The sequence below is a fragment of the Phragmites australis genome, chromosome 2 (assembly GCF_958298935.1).
Source record: "Phragmites australis chromosome 2, lpPhrAust1.1, whole genome shotgun sequence".
In the NCBI taxonomy this organism is placed as follows: Eukaryota; Viridiplantae; Streptophyta; class Magnoliopsida; order Poales; family Poaceae; genus Phragmites; species Phragmites australis.
This window is the reverse complement of record NC_084922.1, coordinates 2,473,602-2,485,751: the sequence shown is the minus strand read 5'-3', so window position 1 is coordinate 2,485,751 and position 12,150 is coordinate 2,473,602. Positions and strand designations below refer to the sequence as shown.

General features: G+C 40.0%; 1 protein-coding gene across 3 annotated transcripts; it reads left to right on the top strand.

Annotated features, from left to right (window-relative positions):
• The first annotated feature begins 6,952 nt into the window (after window positions 1-6,952).
• On the top strand, window positions 6,953-10,785 carry LOC133893577 (uncharacterized). 3 transcript variants are annotated; one of them, XM_062334642.1, is made up of 8 exons: window positions 6,958-7,334; window positions 7,494-7,586; window positions 8,242-8,320; window positions 8,420-8,462; window positions 9,090-9,129; window positions 9,207-9,341; window positions 9,650-9,787; window positions 10,358-10,785. In XM_062334642.1, the coding sequence occupies exons 1-8, from the start codon at window positions 7,195-7,197 to the stop codon at window positions 10,647-10,649; spliced, it is 960 nt and encodes a 319-aa protein (XP_062190626.1). In that variant the 5' UTR covers window positions 6,958-7,194; the 3' UTR covers window positions 10,650-10,785. The 3 variants fall into 3 exon arrangements, with proteins under 3 accessions (XP_062190635.1, XP_062190626.1, XP_062190620.1); XM_062334636.1 differs by having other exon boundaries at window positions 6,960-7,334; window positions 8,420-8,498; XM_062334651.1 differs by lacking the exon at window positions 9,207-9,341 and having other exon boundaries at window positions 6,953-7,334; window positions 8,420-8,498.
• Window positions 10,786-12,150: the final 1,365 nt, after the last annotated feature.

Below are 12,150 nucleotides of genomic sequence, written 5' to 3'. Positions count from 1 at the left end.
CAAAAGCAGTATAGTTGTGATTTACAAGATATATCAGTTACTATAAATATATATAATCATAACTCAGTACCTTCTCTAATCGTAATTATGTACGTTTTGTCATGTGATCGTAACTTATTCACCTCTACTCACATCCCCAGTTACGATCCTAAAAGCAATATAGTTGCGATCCATAAGATAGGTCAGATGCTACAAATATATATGGTTGTAACTTGGTACCTAATCTAGTTGAAATTATATATTTTTTTTGTTATGTGATCGTAACTCAACTACACGTGTCATCGTAGCTGAATATTTTCTTAGTTGTAACTTGGGATGGCATAAAGGTGATTGCAAATGCATCTAGGCGCAGAATAGACTCATCGTGTGTGTGTATTTGCAAAATTGCACCGCTGTTTCAAAAAAATAGTAGCAATAGGTTAACGTCACACGTTCATTGGGCGAGACCTTGAGACCCCTGGCTGGTATGGAATTAAAGCATGATTCATGACAGATGTGTGGTCATTTCATGCATAAAGCTCTGTGCTATGGTCACTTCATGTCTACGTGTGTGAAAGCTTGAGTCAGGATAGATGTAATATCATTTAACTTATGACCACTTAAGGTTTGGCGTGCGGTCACTTCGTTTCTAAAGCATGAGTCAGGACATAGGTGTTATCATTTAATTTATGAGTAAAGCTCTGTTGTATTGTCACTTCATGTCTAAAGCCTAAGTCAGGACAGAGGTATTGTCATTTAATAGTTAAAGCTGAGTCGTGTGGTCACTTCATGTCTAAAGCCTGATTGACATACAACCGAACGACCAGAACGCCTGCTGAAGGACTCGATCTTCATCCTGATTGACAAAATCATCGATAGCAATACAGGTGTCTGGGATCCTGCCCTGAATAACCTCTAGCAGTGAAGGCAAGTTGTGGTATGAGTCATTATAAGTACCAAACCTCTTCTCTAACACCTTCTGTTTCACTCTCCATGCCATGTCATATGAAATCTCGTACCCAAATCTGGTGTTGATAGCATGTATAACTCCAAAAAGAGACATACTAGTCTTCTTCACTATCTCTGGGTACATCATATTTGCAACAAAATCAGCGCTCATATTCTTGTGCATGCACAGAGGTCGGCTCAAGTTGCAAATATGCGGCTCAACAATAGACGCTAACCATACTGTGCTGCACCTCGGCAACAATCCATGAACTCACCAAGTGCAACCTTCAACTAAACTTTGACGTCGTATGCCCGAGAATTAGATATTACCACCTTGAACTTCCTCGCCTCCAAGAAACACCATCTCTTCACTGCATACAGTAGATAGACCTTATCATGAAATATCTGGCCTTTGGTAACCACGATACAATCATACTCTCATGACGACTCGTGTCCATCGTTCACCGTTAACTTTTTCAAAGCAAAATTCGACCATTCTTCTAGGATTCCTGCACCCGAGTCCACAAATGTGCGGAACTCGTCATTATCTGCCTCCATCTGGTCCATTAATGCTTCGTCCTGCTCTTCCTGATTAGCACACGTCATGACATGATTTTCTTCCCCATCGTTACGTTCCTCTCTTGCAGTCTGTATTTCAACCGGTGCACTAGTCTGTAGGGGTACCTCCGGAACCACACTCTCCAGCACCCTCTCATGGAGAACATTTTCACCGACAACTTCTAGGGTGCTAGGTCCAGCTTCTATGGACCCAACATTGCTCGCTTCTACAAGGATACAATGAGAAAACCCCATCTCAACCCTAATGACACAAATTGCTGCCATTGCTTCGAACATGTAACCTCGAAGAGCTTCCACTGCCAGCTGGTTTCTCAACGTCTAGGAATTAGAACCTTCATCGTCAAACGCTGATGTGTCAAACTAAGTTGCAGCAGATTATACAGCCAACCTAACACTTGGGACCATCGAATCTCTCCCGGACTATGCAATTCTGTGTCCACATACTGAAAGTTACTCAGGTTCACCCCACTGTCACAATGAATGACATATCCAAGGCCATAAAAACCCTAAACCCAACTACAGTCGATATTCCGGATTCAACAACCATACAATACTCCGTTAGGTTAAATAATTATAATCAACAAACAACAGTTACGATAACAAATTCTATTCAACCTCATCACTTGTATTCTACATAACAATTAAATATCATCACTAATATATTCTTTCTATTGACAGTATATCATTCTAAATGTATTGCTGCCAAAAACAATTACTCCATTCATAACAATTCGACTCCAAACTACTAAAGATTGAAAAATTACAAACTACGTATGCTCTATGCTAAATTATCTATTCTACATGTATCTAATTTTTTTATTATAAATTCTAAATGAATCATATTTTCCTCCTTCCATTCTAAATACAATACTATAAAAATCTACAACAATTCAAATATATAATTCCTACATCGACAAAAAATATGTACTTCTAATAATATCAAAATTTTAAATTATATTAAGTAACATATTTTTAACTCTACATTACTAAATATTTGAACTTCTCCAACTACTCTACATTACCTAAATATTTGAATTTCTCCAACTATTCTACATTTCCTAATTAACTATACTATATTTTCTATATATAGCTAATTTCCGAATCATACCTACTCTACATTACATTTCATATCTTTATTCTCCTAAATTATCTACTCTACTAGACATTTCTCTAACTATTTTCTACTACTTTTCTAAATATTTTTAACATTAAATTATCTAAATATTCAAACATTTCTAAATACTCTACATTGTCGAACTACCTCTAACTATACTAACCTAAATTTTCAAACTATACTAAATTTTCTACCTAACTATATACTAATTTTTCTAACTATTGCAAATTTCCAAACTAGATCTACTCTACTCTAAATTTCCTATCCTTACTTTTCTAATTTTTCTACTCTATTCTAATTTTTCTACTCTATTCTAGATTTTTCCTACTCTATTCTAACTATTGTATAATAATTTTCCTACTCTATTCTAACTACTCCTAATTTTTTAAAGTATTCCTAATTTTTCTAACTACATCTACTTTTTAAATACGCTTAAATTTCTAACTAATTCTAACTATTTAAAAAAAGAAAAGAAAAAACTCGTACCGGCCACCGCTGCTTCCCGCTGCTTATCGCCTAAAGTGGCGCGATGGCCACAGCTACCCGCCGGAGACGCCTCCGCCCGCGCCGCACGCTCGTTGGTCACCTCTCGCTCATCGTTGTTGCCTGTTCGTTTCTGGCCACAATATGTACGATCACACGTGGGAGAGGAACCGGCGACTGTGGATTATATAAAGGGCTATCGGCACGTGGAATACCGACAGATCTATACGTTGCACGAACATCCTACGTGACACACTCTTTTAGTTGGATCCACAATCTATCGGCATTCTGCGTCCTTTGTTGATATTCCACGTGCCGACATGTATTTATTTTTGTAATTTTTTGAATTTAATTATTATTTTTACAATTTTATAATAAAATAATATTATTAAAAAAATCCTAGGACCAACGATACTGGGTAGCCGAGCCAATTCATCCTCTCTGCTCCCAAGTCCAGTCGCGACCGCTGCGGTTACCCCAAGCTTCGGGCCGCTCCGGTACTCTCCGCTGCCTCCCATGGTCTTCTCCGCTGCGCTTCGCCCGCTCATCTCCGCAGTGACGTTCGATGGTGCGGCGTCGTCCGCGGCCGCAAACCAGGTGCAACACCCCCGAGGAGGTTGCGAGCAACAGAACGCCTTCATCCTAGCCATCCTCGTGCACTACTTCCCGGCCATGTCCTAGCTCGATGTCTGTTGTTGCGACCCAGGGGCTTGGGTGCGGCCAGCCTGCTGATTTTTCCGTGGCCAACCCGTCATGGACGCTGCTTTCCAATGCTTGTTCGAGCACAAGCAATGGTCGTTATGTCTAATGGAGTGTACATGCATTTGTGATGAAAATGAAATGATGTATTTTTGAACAATATTTGTGCTGATTCTTAGCAGCATTTGTACTGTGTTTTTAGCAATGATATATGTGTAAATCAAAGTGGCTGATTTCAGCAGCATATATGTGTGCAAAAGTTCAGTTTTCCCCCACCTCTCATGGGCTTGACTGCAAGGTCTTTGATGAATTACCCCCAAAAAGTTATGCACTATGTGTTATCCAGTTTTAAGATCTCTTGTACATCGTCATATACATAAGTGAACTGTAGATATGCAAACCAACAAATCAGCGGTAATATGCATGTGCTAAAACATTAGAGTTAACATCTCGGATGATTCAAGCTAAATGGCATTACAGAATTCGCGTCCCATTTGAAACAAAAGATAGCTCATTTGACACAAAAGAGAGCACTTGCAGCAGACATCTCGGTTCCTCTTCTTCTTCATTGGAGTTATATTCTTGACAGGAGCTATCTTCTTGACAGATGGTGAAGTGCATTGATCAAAAGTGTGTCAATGTAATAGGTAAGGAGTGTCCCACCAGACGGGCCCTACGTTGCAAGTGTTAGCCGGCAGATAGACGGGCCCTACGTTGCAAGTGTTAGCCGGCAGATAGGTATCCTCAAGACTATGGCATCACCTTATGACCAGGACAGGGCTCCCGCAGTGATCCGTCCCCTGATCGCAGAGTAAAACCTTACGTCTAGCCTCTGTTGATCGCATGGCAAATACTCACCTAACCAGTCGAATCACATTTAATGTCATCCATCCGAGTGTTTTTCTTCTCCACGCACTCCCTTTCGGCGAGCAGGGTCATGCGCAAGTGTGGTGTGTAGTGACCCGTCCCGTAATATTTAATGATCTGGGATGGCCTCGCAAGAGAGTGTGACAGGGTTCATTGGATGGACAAGGCGTGTAAGACGTCAAGAGCAGGACGAGCGTGCCTATCTGTCGTCATGATGGGCTAGGTGTAGTTGATTTCATCAGGTATAGGTCAGTCAGAGTTTGGCATGGTTCGTTTATATAAACATATTTTCCCCTGGTATATAAAAGGGGAGGACGCAACTTGTAAAATATATTATGTAACAAAATTTATCCAATTCGTAAGAAAATATACAAGACGTAGGACTATTATCCTATAGGATGCTCGAACATAGATAAAATCATCATATTCTTGAGTCTACTAGATCCAATCCCAAGAAACGTTGATCGATACACCCATCGACCGGTATAACTCGAATTCATTATCAGAAATTATCCCCAACAAAATACATTCTCCCAGTAGCATTGGGAGACGCTACATTTGAAAAAAAAAAGTATCAGATTAAACTAGTGTAAAGGTTGCTTACATGCGGAGCACAAGTGCCAATTTGATTACCTTCTTGTAACCAGTCCTAGACTGTCTTGCAGTATTGTCTACCTAGTCATGATAGACCTTTGTGGTGTTGAGGGTTCAGATGGCCATGCTTGTGTTTTGTTCTTTCTAGGGCTTCCTCTTTCTACAATATAGGAAAAATATTAAGACATGGAAATGACATGAAAACAGAACATGTATGGAATACATTAACTAGGCTCGTCTTCTTTTTTTTTTTTTTTTTTTTGCCATTGAGTGGGCATTGTAGCTGGCCTACGTATGACTCCAGAAGCACATACATTTCATCCTTACCCACAAGTACAATTCTTCATCATGAGTTTTCTGGATCTGCAGATTGTTCCAATCAATCACCTTGTGAACTATTGGTTGTTCAGATGCTGCAACTGATGCTTCATTGATCTTGCTACTTGTGAACTTGACCCAGGCCAAGCAAAATCGGTGCATGCACAGACCTATGACCTAACCATCATTGTCACACTGGATTGGCTAGATATACTAAACACATGATCCGGATCAAGCCTACAAGAAGGTTTGGGAAAAATAACAAATAATTGGAGTGAGGATCCTATGTACAAGGTCAAGAATCAGATGCTATAAAGGGAGAAAGAAAATTACTACGCAGAGACATCCTTCGGCTTGGGGTTCATGGGGCCCCCTTCGCGTAACCTCAAGCGCTACTCCAAGGGTCGTCCCATGAGAAGCGAGGCCCTGTCAAAAAAAAAAAAAAAAAAACTAGAAACTTTGTAATATGATTTTTTTTTTACATCTTTCATTCTTAGAAGAAATTCTACTCTATACTACAAAATTTGTAATAAGAAAGAATAGCTCGTGCAAATGCACATCAAAATTAATTTGGAAATACAATTGGATCTGTTATACATCTCTAATTGCAAATGATTAGAAACACAAATTTATCTAGTTATTTCCTATTGGTTCTGGTATCTACGGGGCCTATCACATAGAGCGTCCCTTTCGCATGTCAAAGTCATTAGCTTCTTCAATCCCTGTACTCTGTCTCCATAGTCTATACATGGCAGCAGGTATGAGGATTAATTCATGATAGGACCGCGGGATGCAAGAAGCGACTAGCAAGCAAGCAGACGCAAGGCGAAGGCAACCGGTGACTCGATCCATGCGCCTCAAGGCCATCCCATTCCTCGGATGGGACAAAGTGGAGAACCATGGGGAAGCTAACGAAGTTAAAGCGCGGGTGGGTCACAGGATTAGGGCAGGAGCAAAGGAAATGGGATCAGGGATTACAACCACCTAGAGAAGAGATTCATAACAGAGATGAAGAGAAATGGGAAGGGAAGGAGAATGGAAACAATTTACCTTGGTTGGAGAACCTGCACCATGTGCAGAGGTCACCGACGCCATCGCTTATTGTTCTTGAAGTGGCCATCGTCTTCTATGTCTCACGCTAAGAGAGCAAGATCAATTGACGTGGGTGCGATCTTCTTCGGTATAATCCTGAACCCATGCAGATTTGACTCCGACGTTGGGTACGAACTGGCTCAGCCGTTTTACTCCAACCGGAAAGGGCAAAATAGTCTTCTTGCATAGCCTGAGATAATAGAAGAAAAGAAAATTAATTACAAAATACATAATAGCAAATTGAATCCAATATTTAGGATGGCGAATATGCGGAGCCTGCTGATAAGAATCCAATTTTAGGTTATTGGCTCAATAGAATTGAATCGAGATCCTAATTCTTTACTCCACCATGAGTGGTTGATATGAGATGAACAGATAAGGTTTAAGGTTAATGCTTTTATGAGCAGTAAATTTGCCACAGAACTCCGCCTAAAAGTCTCAAAAATCCCTTTGCTACAACTGTAATATACTGTTTATGCTCTCACAAACTACTGATTACCAGCGTGACAACCCAGTTCCCGATGGTTCCAAGCACTACCCCTAAGCCGGCGCCGCCGCCGCCGGTGGCCGCGGCGTCGGCGCCTCAGCCTCGGCACATGTTCGTGTTCGGCGCCGGTTTCGTCGGCCGCTACGTCTCGGAGCGCCTCCTCGCTCAGGGCTGGTTGGTCTCACCCATCGCTCTAAACTCCACCCCGTTCTCCCCTTCCGCCGCCTCACCGCTTCTCACTCGGGGGGCGCGGCGTCGACGCAGATCGGACCCTCTCCCTTCCGATTCCCACCTCGTGGCGGGCGGCGGACTAAAATCTGGATGCATTTGCAGGCAGGTCTCCGGGACGTGCACCAGTGCTGCCAAGAAGAGGGAGCTCGAGGCGCTGGGCATGTGTGCTTCCGTCTTCGATGCCACAGAAAGCAAGTATGGATTCGGATTCTTCCTGGTGCTCTTGTTCTTTTTTTTTCCCGCATGGATTCGTGCACTGAAGTTGTGAAGCTTGGCCACGAGAAATTTGCTGTAGCGTGCTTCGTGTGTGCTAGCCAGGAAAATTGATGGGTCATCTGGCGGAAGCCTGGGTGAATAATGGATTGTATCTAGTAGAAATCCCCTAAATTGTTAAGGAGCAACAGATAGCCAACTTGCAACCCCCTCACACAGCTCATTGACATTTTCCTTTTCGAAAGAAATCCCACTGACATGTTTTGCTTGCAATGAACATAGCCGGTAAGAAGTCCATATGTATTTCCTAGTAGCTAGTCGGTAAGTTTTGCTTAGTCCTGTAGTAAGGTCCGACCTTCGGTAACAGATTGCTTGCACTACGCAACTCTTTACAGCATAGATTATCCGCTTGTACTTTAAACAGAGCAGATTGCCTGATTATTAATGAGAGATTATTTCTTAGGTACCATCAGATCATATCTGAATCAGACTATTTTGTAAACTTCACTATGATGCTTGTGCATTCACGTCTCTAATCCCTTGTTTGCATGTGTTCCCCACACCCTGATTCTCCTGTGAGGGCCTTTCTGCATTTGCTTGAATTTAATGTGATTACTGATGAATATGTTAATTCCAGTTTGGCAGATCTCCAAAGTTTGCAATGCGCAACTCACTTGCTCGTTTCCATTCCACCCATCCTTGGAATTGGTGATCCTGTAAGTTGTAAGTCAAATCATTGTTTTTTTTTTGTTTGAGCGGGCTTGAATATTATCTGAATTTGACTTTATGGTTATTTGCGTCTAATACACCCGCAGCTACTTAACTTAAATGAAGACCTCAAGAGAACACTGAGCCATGGTAATGTTCAATGGTTATGCTACCTTTCATCAACAAGTAAGCTCACAATATGTGTGCTATATTCATTTAAACCTTAAACCTGCATGGTATATTTGTTTAAACCTGTTCATTATTTATAAATGATCTTGTATGGTAGTTTGGGATTCTCAAAGCTGCCAAGTGTAATCATGGGTAGTCAAGAGAATAGCTATAATTAGTATGAGTCAGGAGAATTACCACTCAAAGTATGTCAACATGTTGTGCATAAAGCTAAAAGCTGCGGCATGTTGCAGACTGCTGCTTCTGTGTACTTCTATTCCATTTGTAGTAAATTTTACTTCTGCTAATATTATGTTAGCTAGTGACTCTACAACAAATGGGCAATAATATTGAAATGCATTTATGAGTGTTTAGTGCCTATAACTGCATTCGGAGATCCTTTGGTGATTTGCACACTGCAGCTATTGCAGTAGGGACATAACAATATCTATTTCTTTACTCTTGTCATGCACTGAATTTGAACTTGTCAAGCACAGAAGTTGAAGTTTTTATGTTAAATTGAGACGAAGAACATATCATGTTATGCACAATACACACCCCAAAAGATTTTCCTCGGTAGAGTTACTTTGTAACACTTTCTTTTTTCAGGTGTATACGGTGATTGTGGTGGTGCATTGGTTGATGAGGAGTAAGAGACTAAATGATTCTTTTGTCTTGTTCATGCAATACATTTTTAATAGAAAGCTGAAACTGATGTGCATGCAGCCATGTAGTAAATCCTAAGAGCGAGTCTGCCAAATTAAGACATACAGCTGAAAAAGGATGGTTGAATCTTATAGATGATCCGGATCTGTCAGCTTCTATACTTCGTTTAGGAGGAATATACGGGCCTGGAAGAAGGTTTCAATCAGCTAAAACTTCATTACATTTTCAGCATTTTAATTTCTAACAATTTAGTTTGACTCCAGAAATTAAACATTTAGCAGCTGACATGCTACGCAGTGTGTGCAGCTTTATGAAACAAAAACACTTCGACCATGTCAAGTCTGTACTTTATGATAAAAAGGCCAAACAATGGAATAGATGATAACATGGAAAATCACTTATTGGAGACTGTTGCAGTCCCCTGATACTTGATTTCCGACAGAATTAGTTTGATTATTATTCTTCTTTTTTCTATTGCAATGACCGGCCACTGATTACTGCAGTGCTTTGGACACCTTAGTTAAGAGCAACTCTTTGTCACAGCGACAAAAGTTGCGGGAATCTAAGCAGTACACTGCACGAATTCACGTGGCTGACATCTACCAGGCTATCTTGGCAAGCATGAGCATCAGATGTGCAAGGTTTCCTTTTTTATGCCTTTGTTACTACTTCAGTTCTTTGTGATATCTTCAAAATTTATTTTCTGACTCAAATCTTAATTCTTGTGCCGCATTGCCTTTGTTACTACTTCAGTTCTTTGTGATATCTTCAAAATTGTTTTCAGACTCAAATCTTAATTCTTGTGCTGCATTGCAATAGCAATAATGTGGGAATGCACAACCAAAAGCTTTTCACTTTGCTGTATCTCTATTTTGCTCTAGTAGACATCTTGCTTAGTTATTTACCCAACATAATAATATCATGCATCATGAAGTTTCTTAGTGTAACAGGCAGGGTGGGAATTTTCCATTTTTTAGCAAATACAACTTTTGAATGCTACGGTGTGTATCCCCTCTGGATGCAGTATTTGCTTGTTTGGTGTTATCAAGTTATGTTTGAACATTATCAAATATAAACTTTAATTCCAACTTCCAAGTACTATTAGTATTTTGGGTTTTAGTCACGTCTGATTCGTTTGCAGTGACTTAATGAAATCGGAAATATCTTGTGCACAGGTGATTCACTTCTCATGTTTAGTAATTCTATTCCAGGAAAATATTCAATGTGGTCGATGATGACCCTGCCCCTAGAGCTGAAGTTTTTGCGTTTGCTAGGAGCTTGATAGAGAGGAGATATCCTGATCTGATAACTGAACCCATTGATGTTAATTCTACGGGATTCGATTCTCAAGTGAGAATCATACCTGCCAAGAAACGGGTCTCTAACGCTCGGCTGAAGCAGGAACTAGGTGTTGAGCTGCTTCACCCAACTTATAGATCTGGGCTGCAGAGTATTCTTGATTCTTGGCAAGCTGAGTCTAAACTTCCCGATAGAAATCGGTGATGTACAGTTTTGGTACATATACATTTTCAAGTAGCATGTTTCTCCCAATGTATGTGCGTGTAGCTGTCCTGGATTTGGTTAATGGATAACAGATCACGAGAATTCTCTTGCTTATACAGAAGGCAGCTTACTTTGGTCTGGCAAGTGTTTTTCTCTTCGGCTTTGCTAGTTTTCACTTGCCTGAAGTTTTCACTATGAGCTTTAGGAAAGATTTACTGAAATTCTTACTTCATTTTTTAATTTAAACTAGTCTTATCCGTAGTCATGCTTAATAAAATTGCTCTATCTATTAATAAATCGCTCAATCTTCAAATTTTCCGTCATCACTCTCAACTATTGCAATCTCCAATAAGCCATCACCCCAACGCCGGTCATCGACATCCTTTGTCCTCGTCTTTAGTGGCTTGCCACCGCTGAATCAGCCACCTCGGTCGCTCCCTCCATAATGTAAAGTTGGGTCTGAAACCATATTCCTAATGCAGTTACTTTCTCGAGTTATAAATACAGTCTTTTTGAATAAGACATGATTTTCAATACATAGTTTTAGTCACTATTTTTTATTAGAATATATTTATAATATTCATTGAATTTGTTATATTATGAAGACATTTTTAAGACATATCTACACATATGAATTTAATGTTTCAAAATAAAAACTATTGTTAGTCAATTTTTTAAAATTTTAATTAAATCTCTTTTAAAATGATATGTATTTATAAGGGAACGAAATATTAATAAACGAATTGATTAAACTCCGCCCCCACCCTCTTTTGGCTGGAAACAAGAGTTCTGCTCCTTCATTAAACTAGGATAAGCAAAATTACATGATTAGGACCCCATGAAAGGACGTTTCTCGGAAATCGTCAACCCTTCATTGTTTTGTTCCTATTGGCATCAATGGACGCATCGGTACAAAAGATCCTTTTTTAACTTTAATTTTGAAATGAGGAGGAACCGCGTGCAGGCTACACTGTTAGCTCACCAACATCACTCAGTTTCATCGAGGTCTAAGAACAATAGCATTCGCCCTTGCATCCAAGCCTGATGCAACGGATCTGCTCTAAGAAATTACGGAACGACACATGTGTCATGTCTCGAACCTGTAGTTATATAATTAAGTCTAATTATATTTTATAAGTATTAAATTTAATTTTACGTAATTTTGTTTTAAGTATTAGAGCATTTGTTTTTAAATTAATTGAACAAGAGAAAGAAATTCAGGAGAGAAAAAATAAATTTACAGTAAAAACGGACTTCTTTCTCTAGCATATGAGAACAATTTAAGTAGCCGATCACTCCATTTTCCTCTCCCTCACGTGCATCCACCCACTCTCATTTCCACTGTGCTCTTTGTCACTCCATTCCATTTCCAACCGGCCAAGGAGGGAGCAACCCCTTCTCATTCCTCTTTTTTTCTCCCTCGATTCCTCCCTCTAGAAGCTGAATCGAGGTATGCATGTAGTATTAACACGATCATTAGCTCCTAAGCTCCTCATCCATC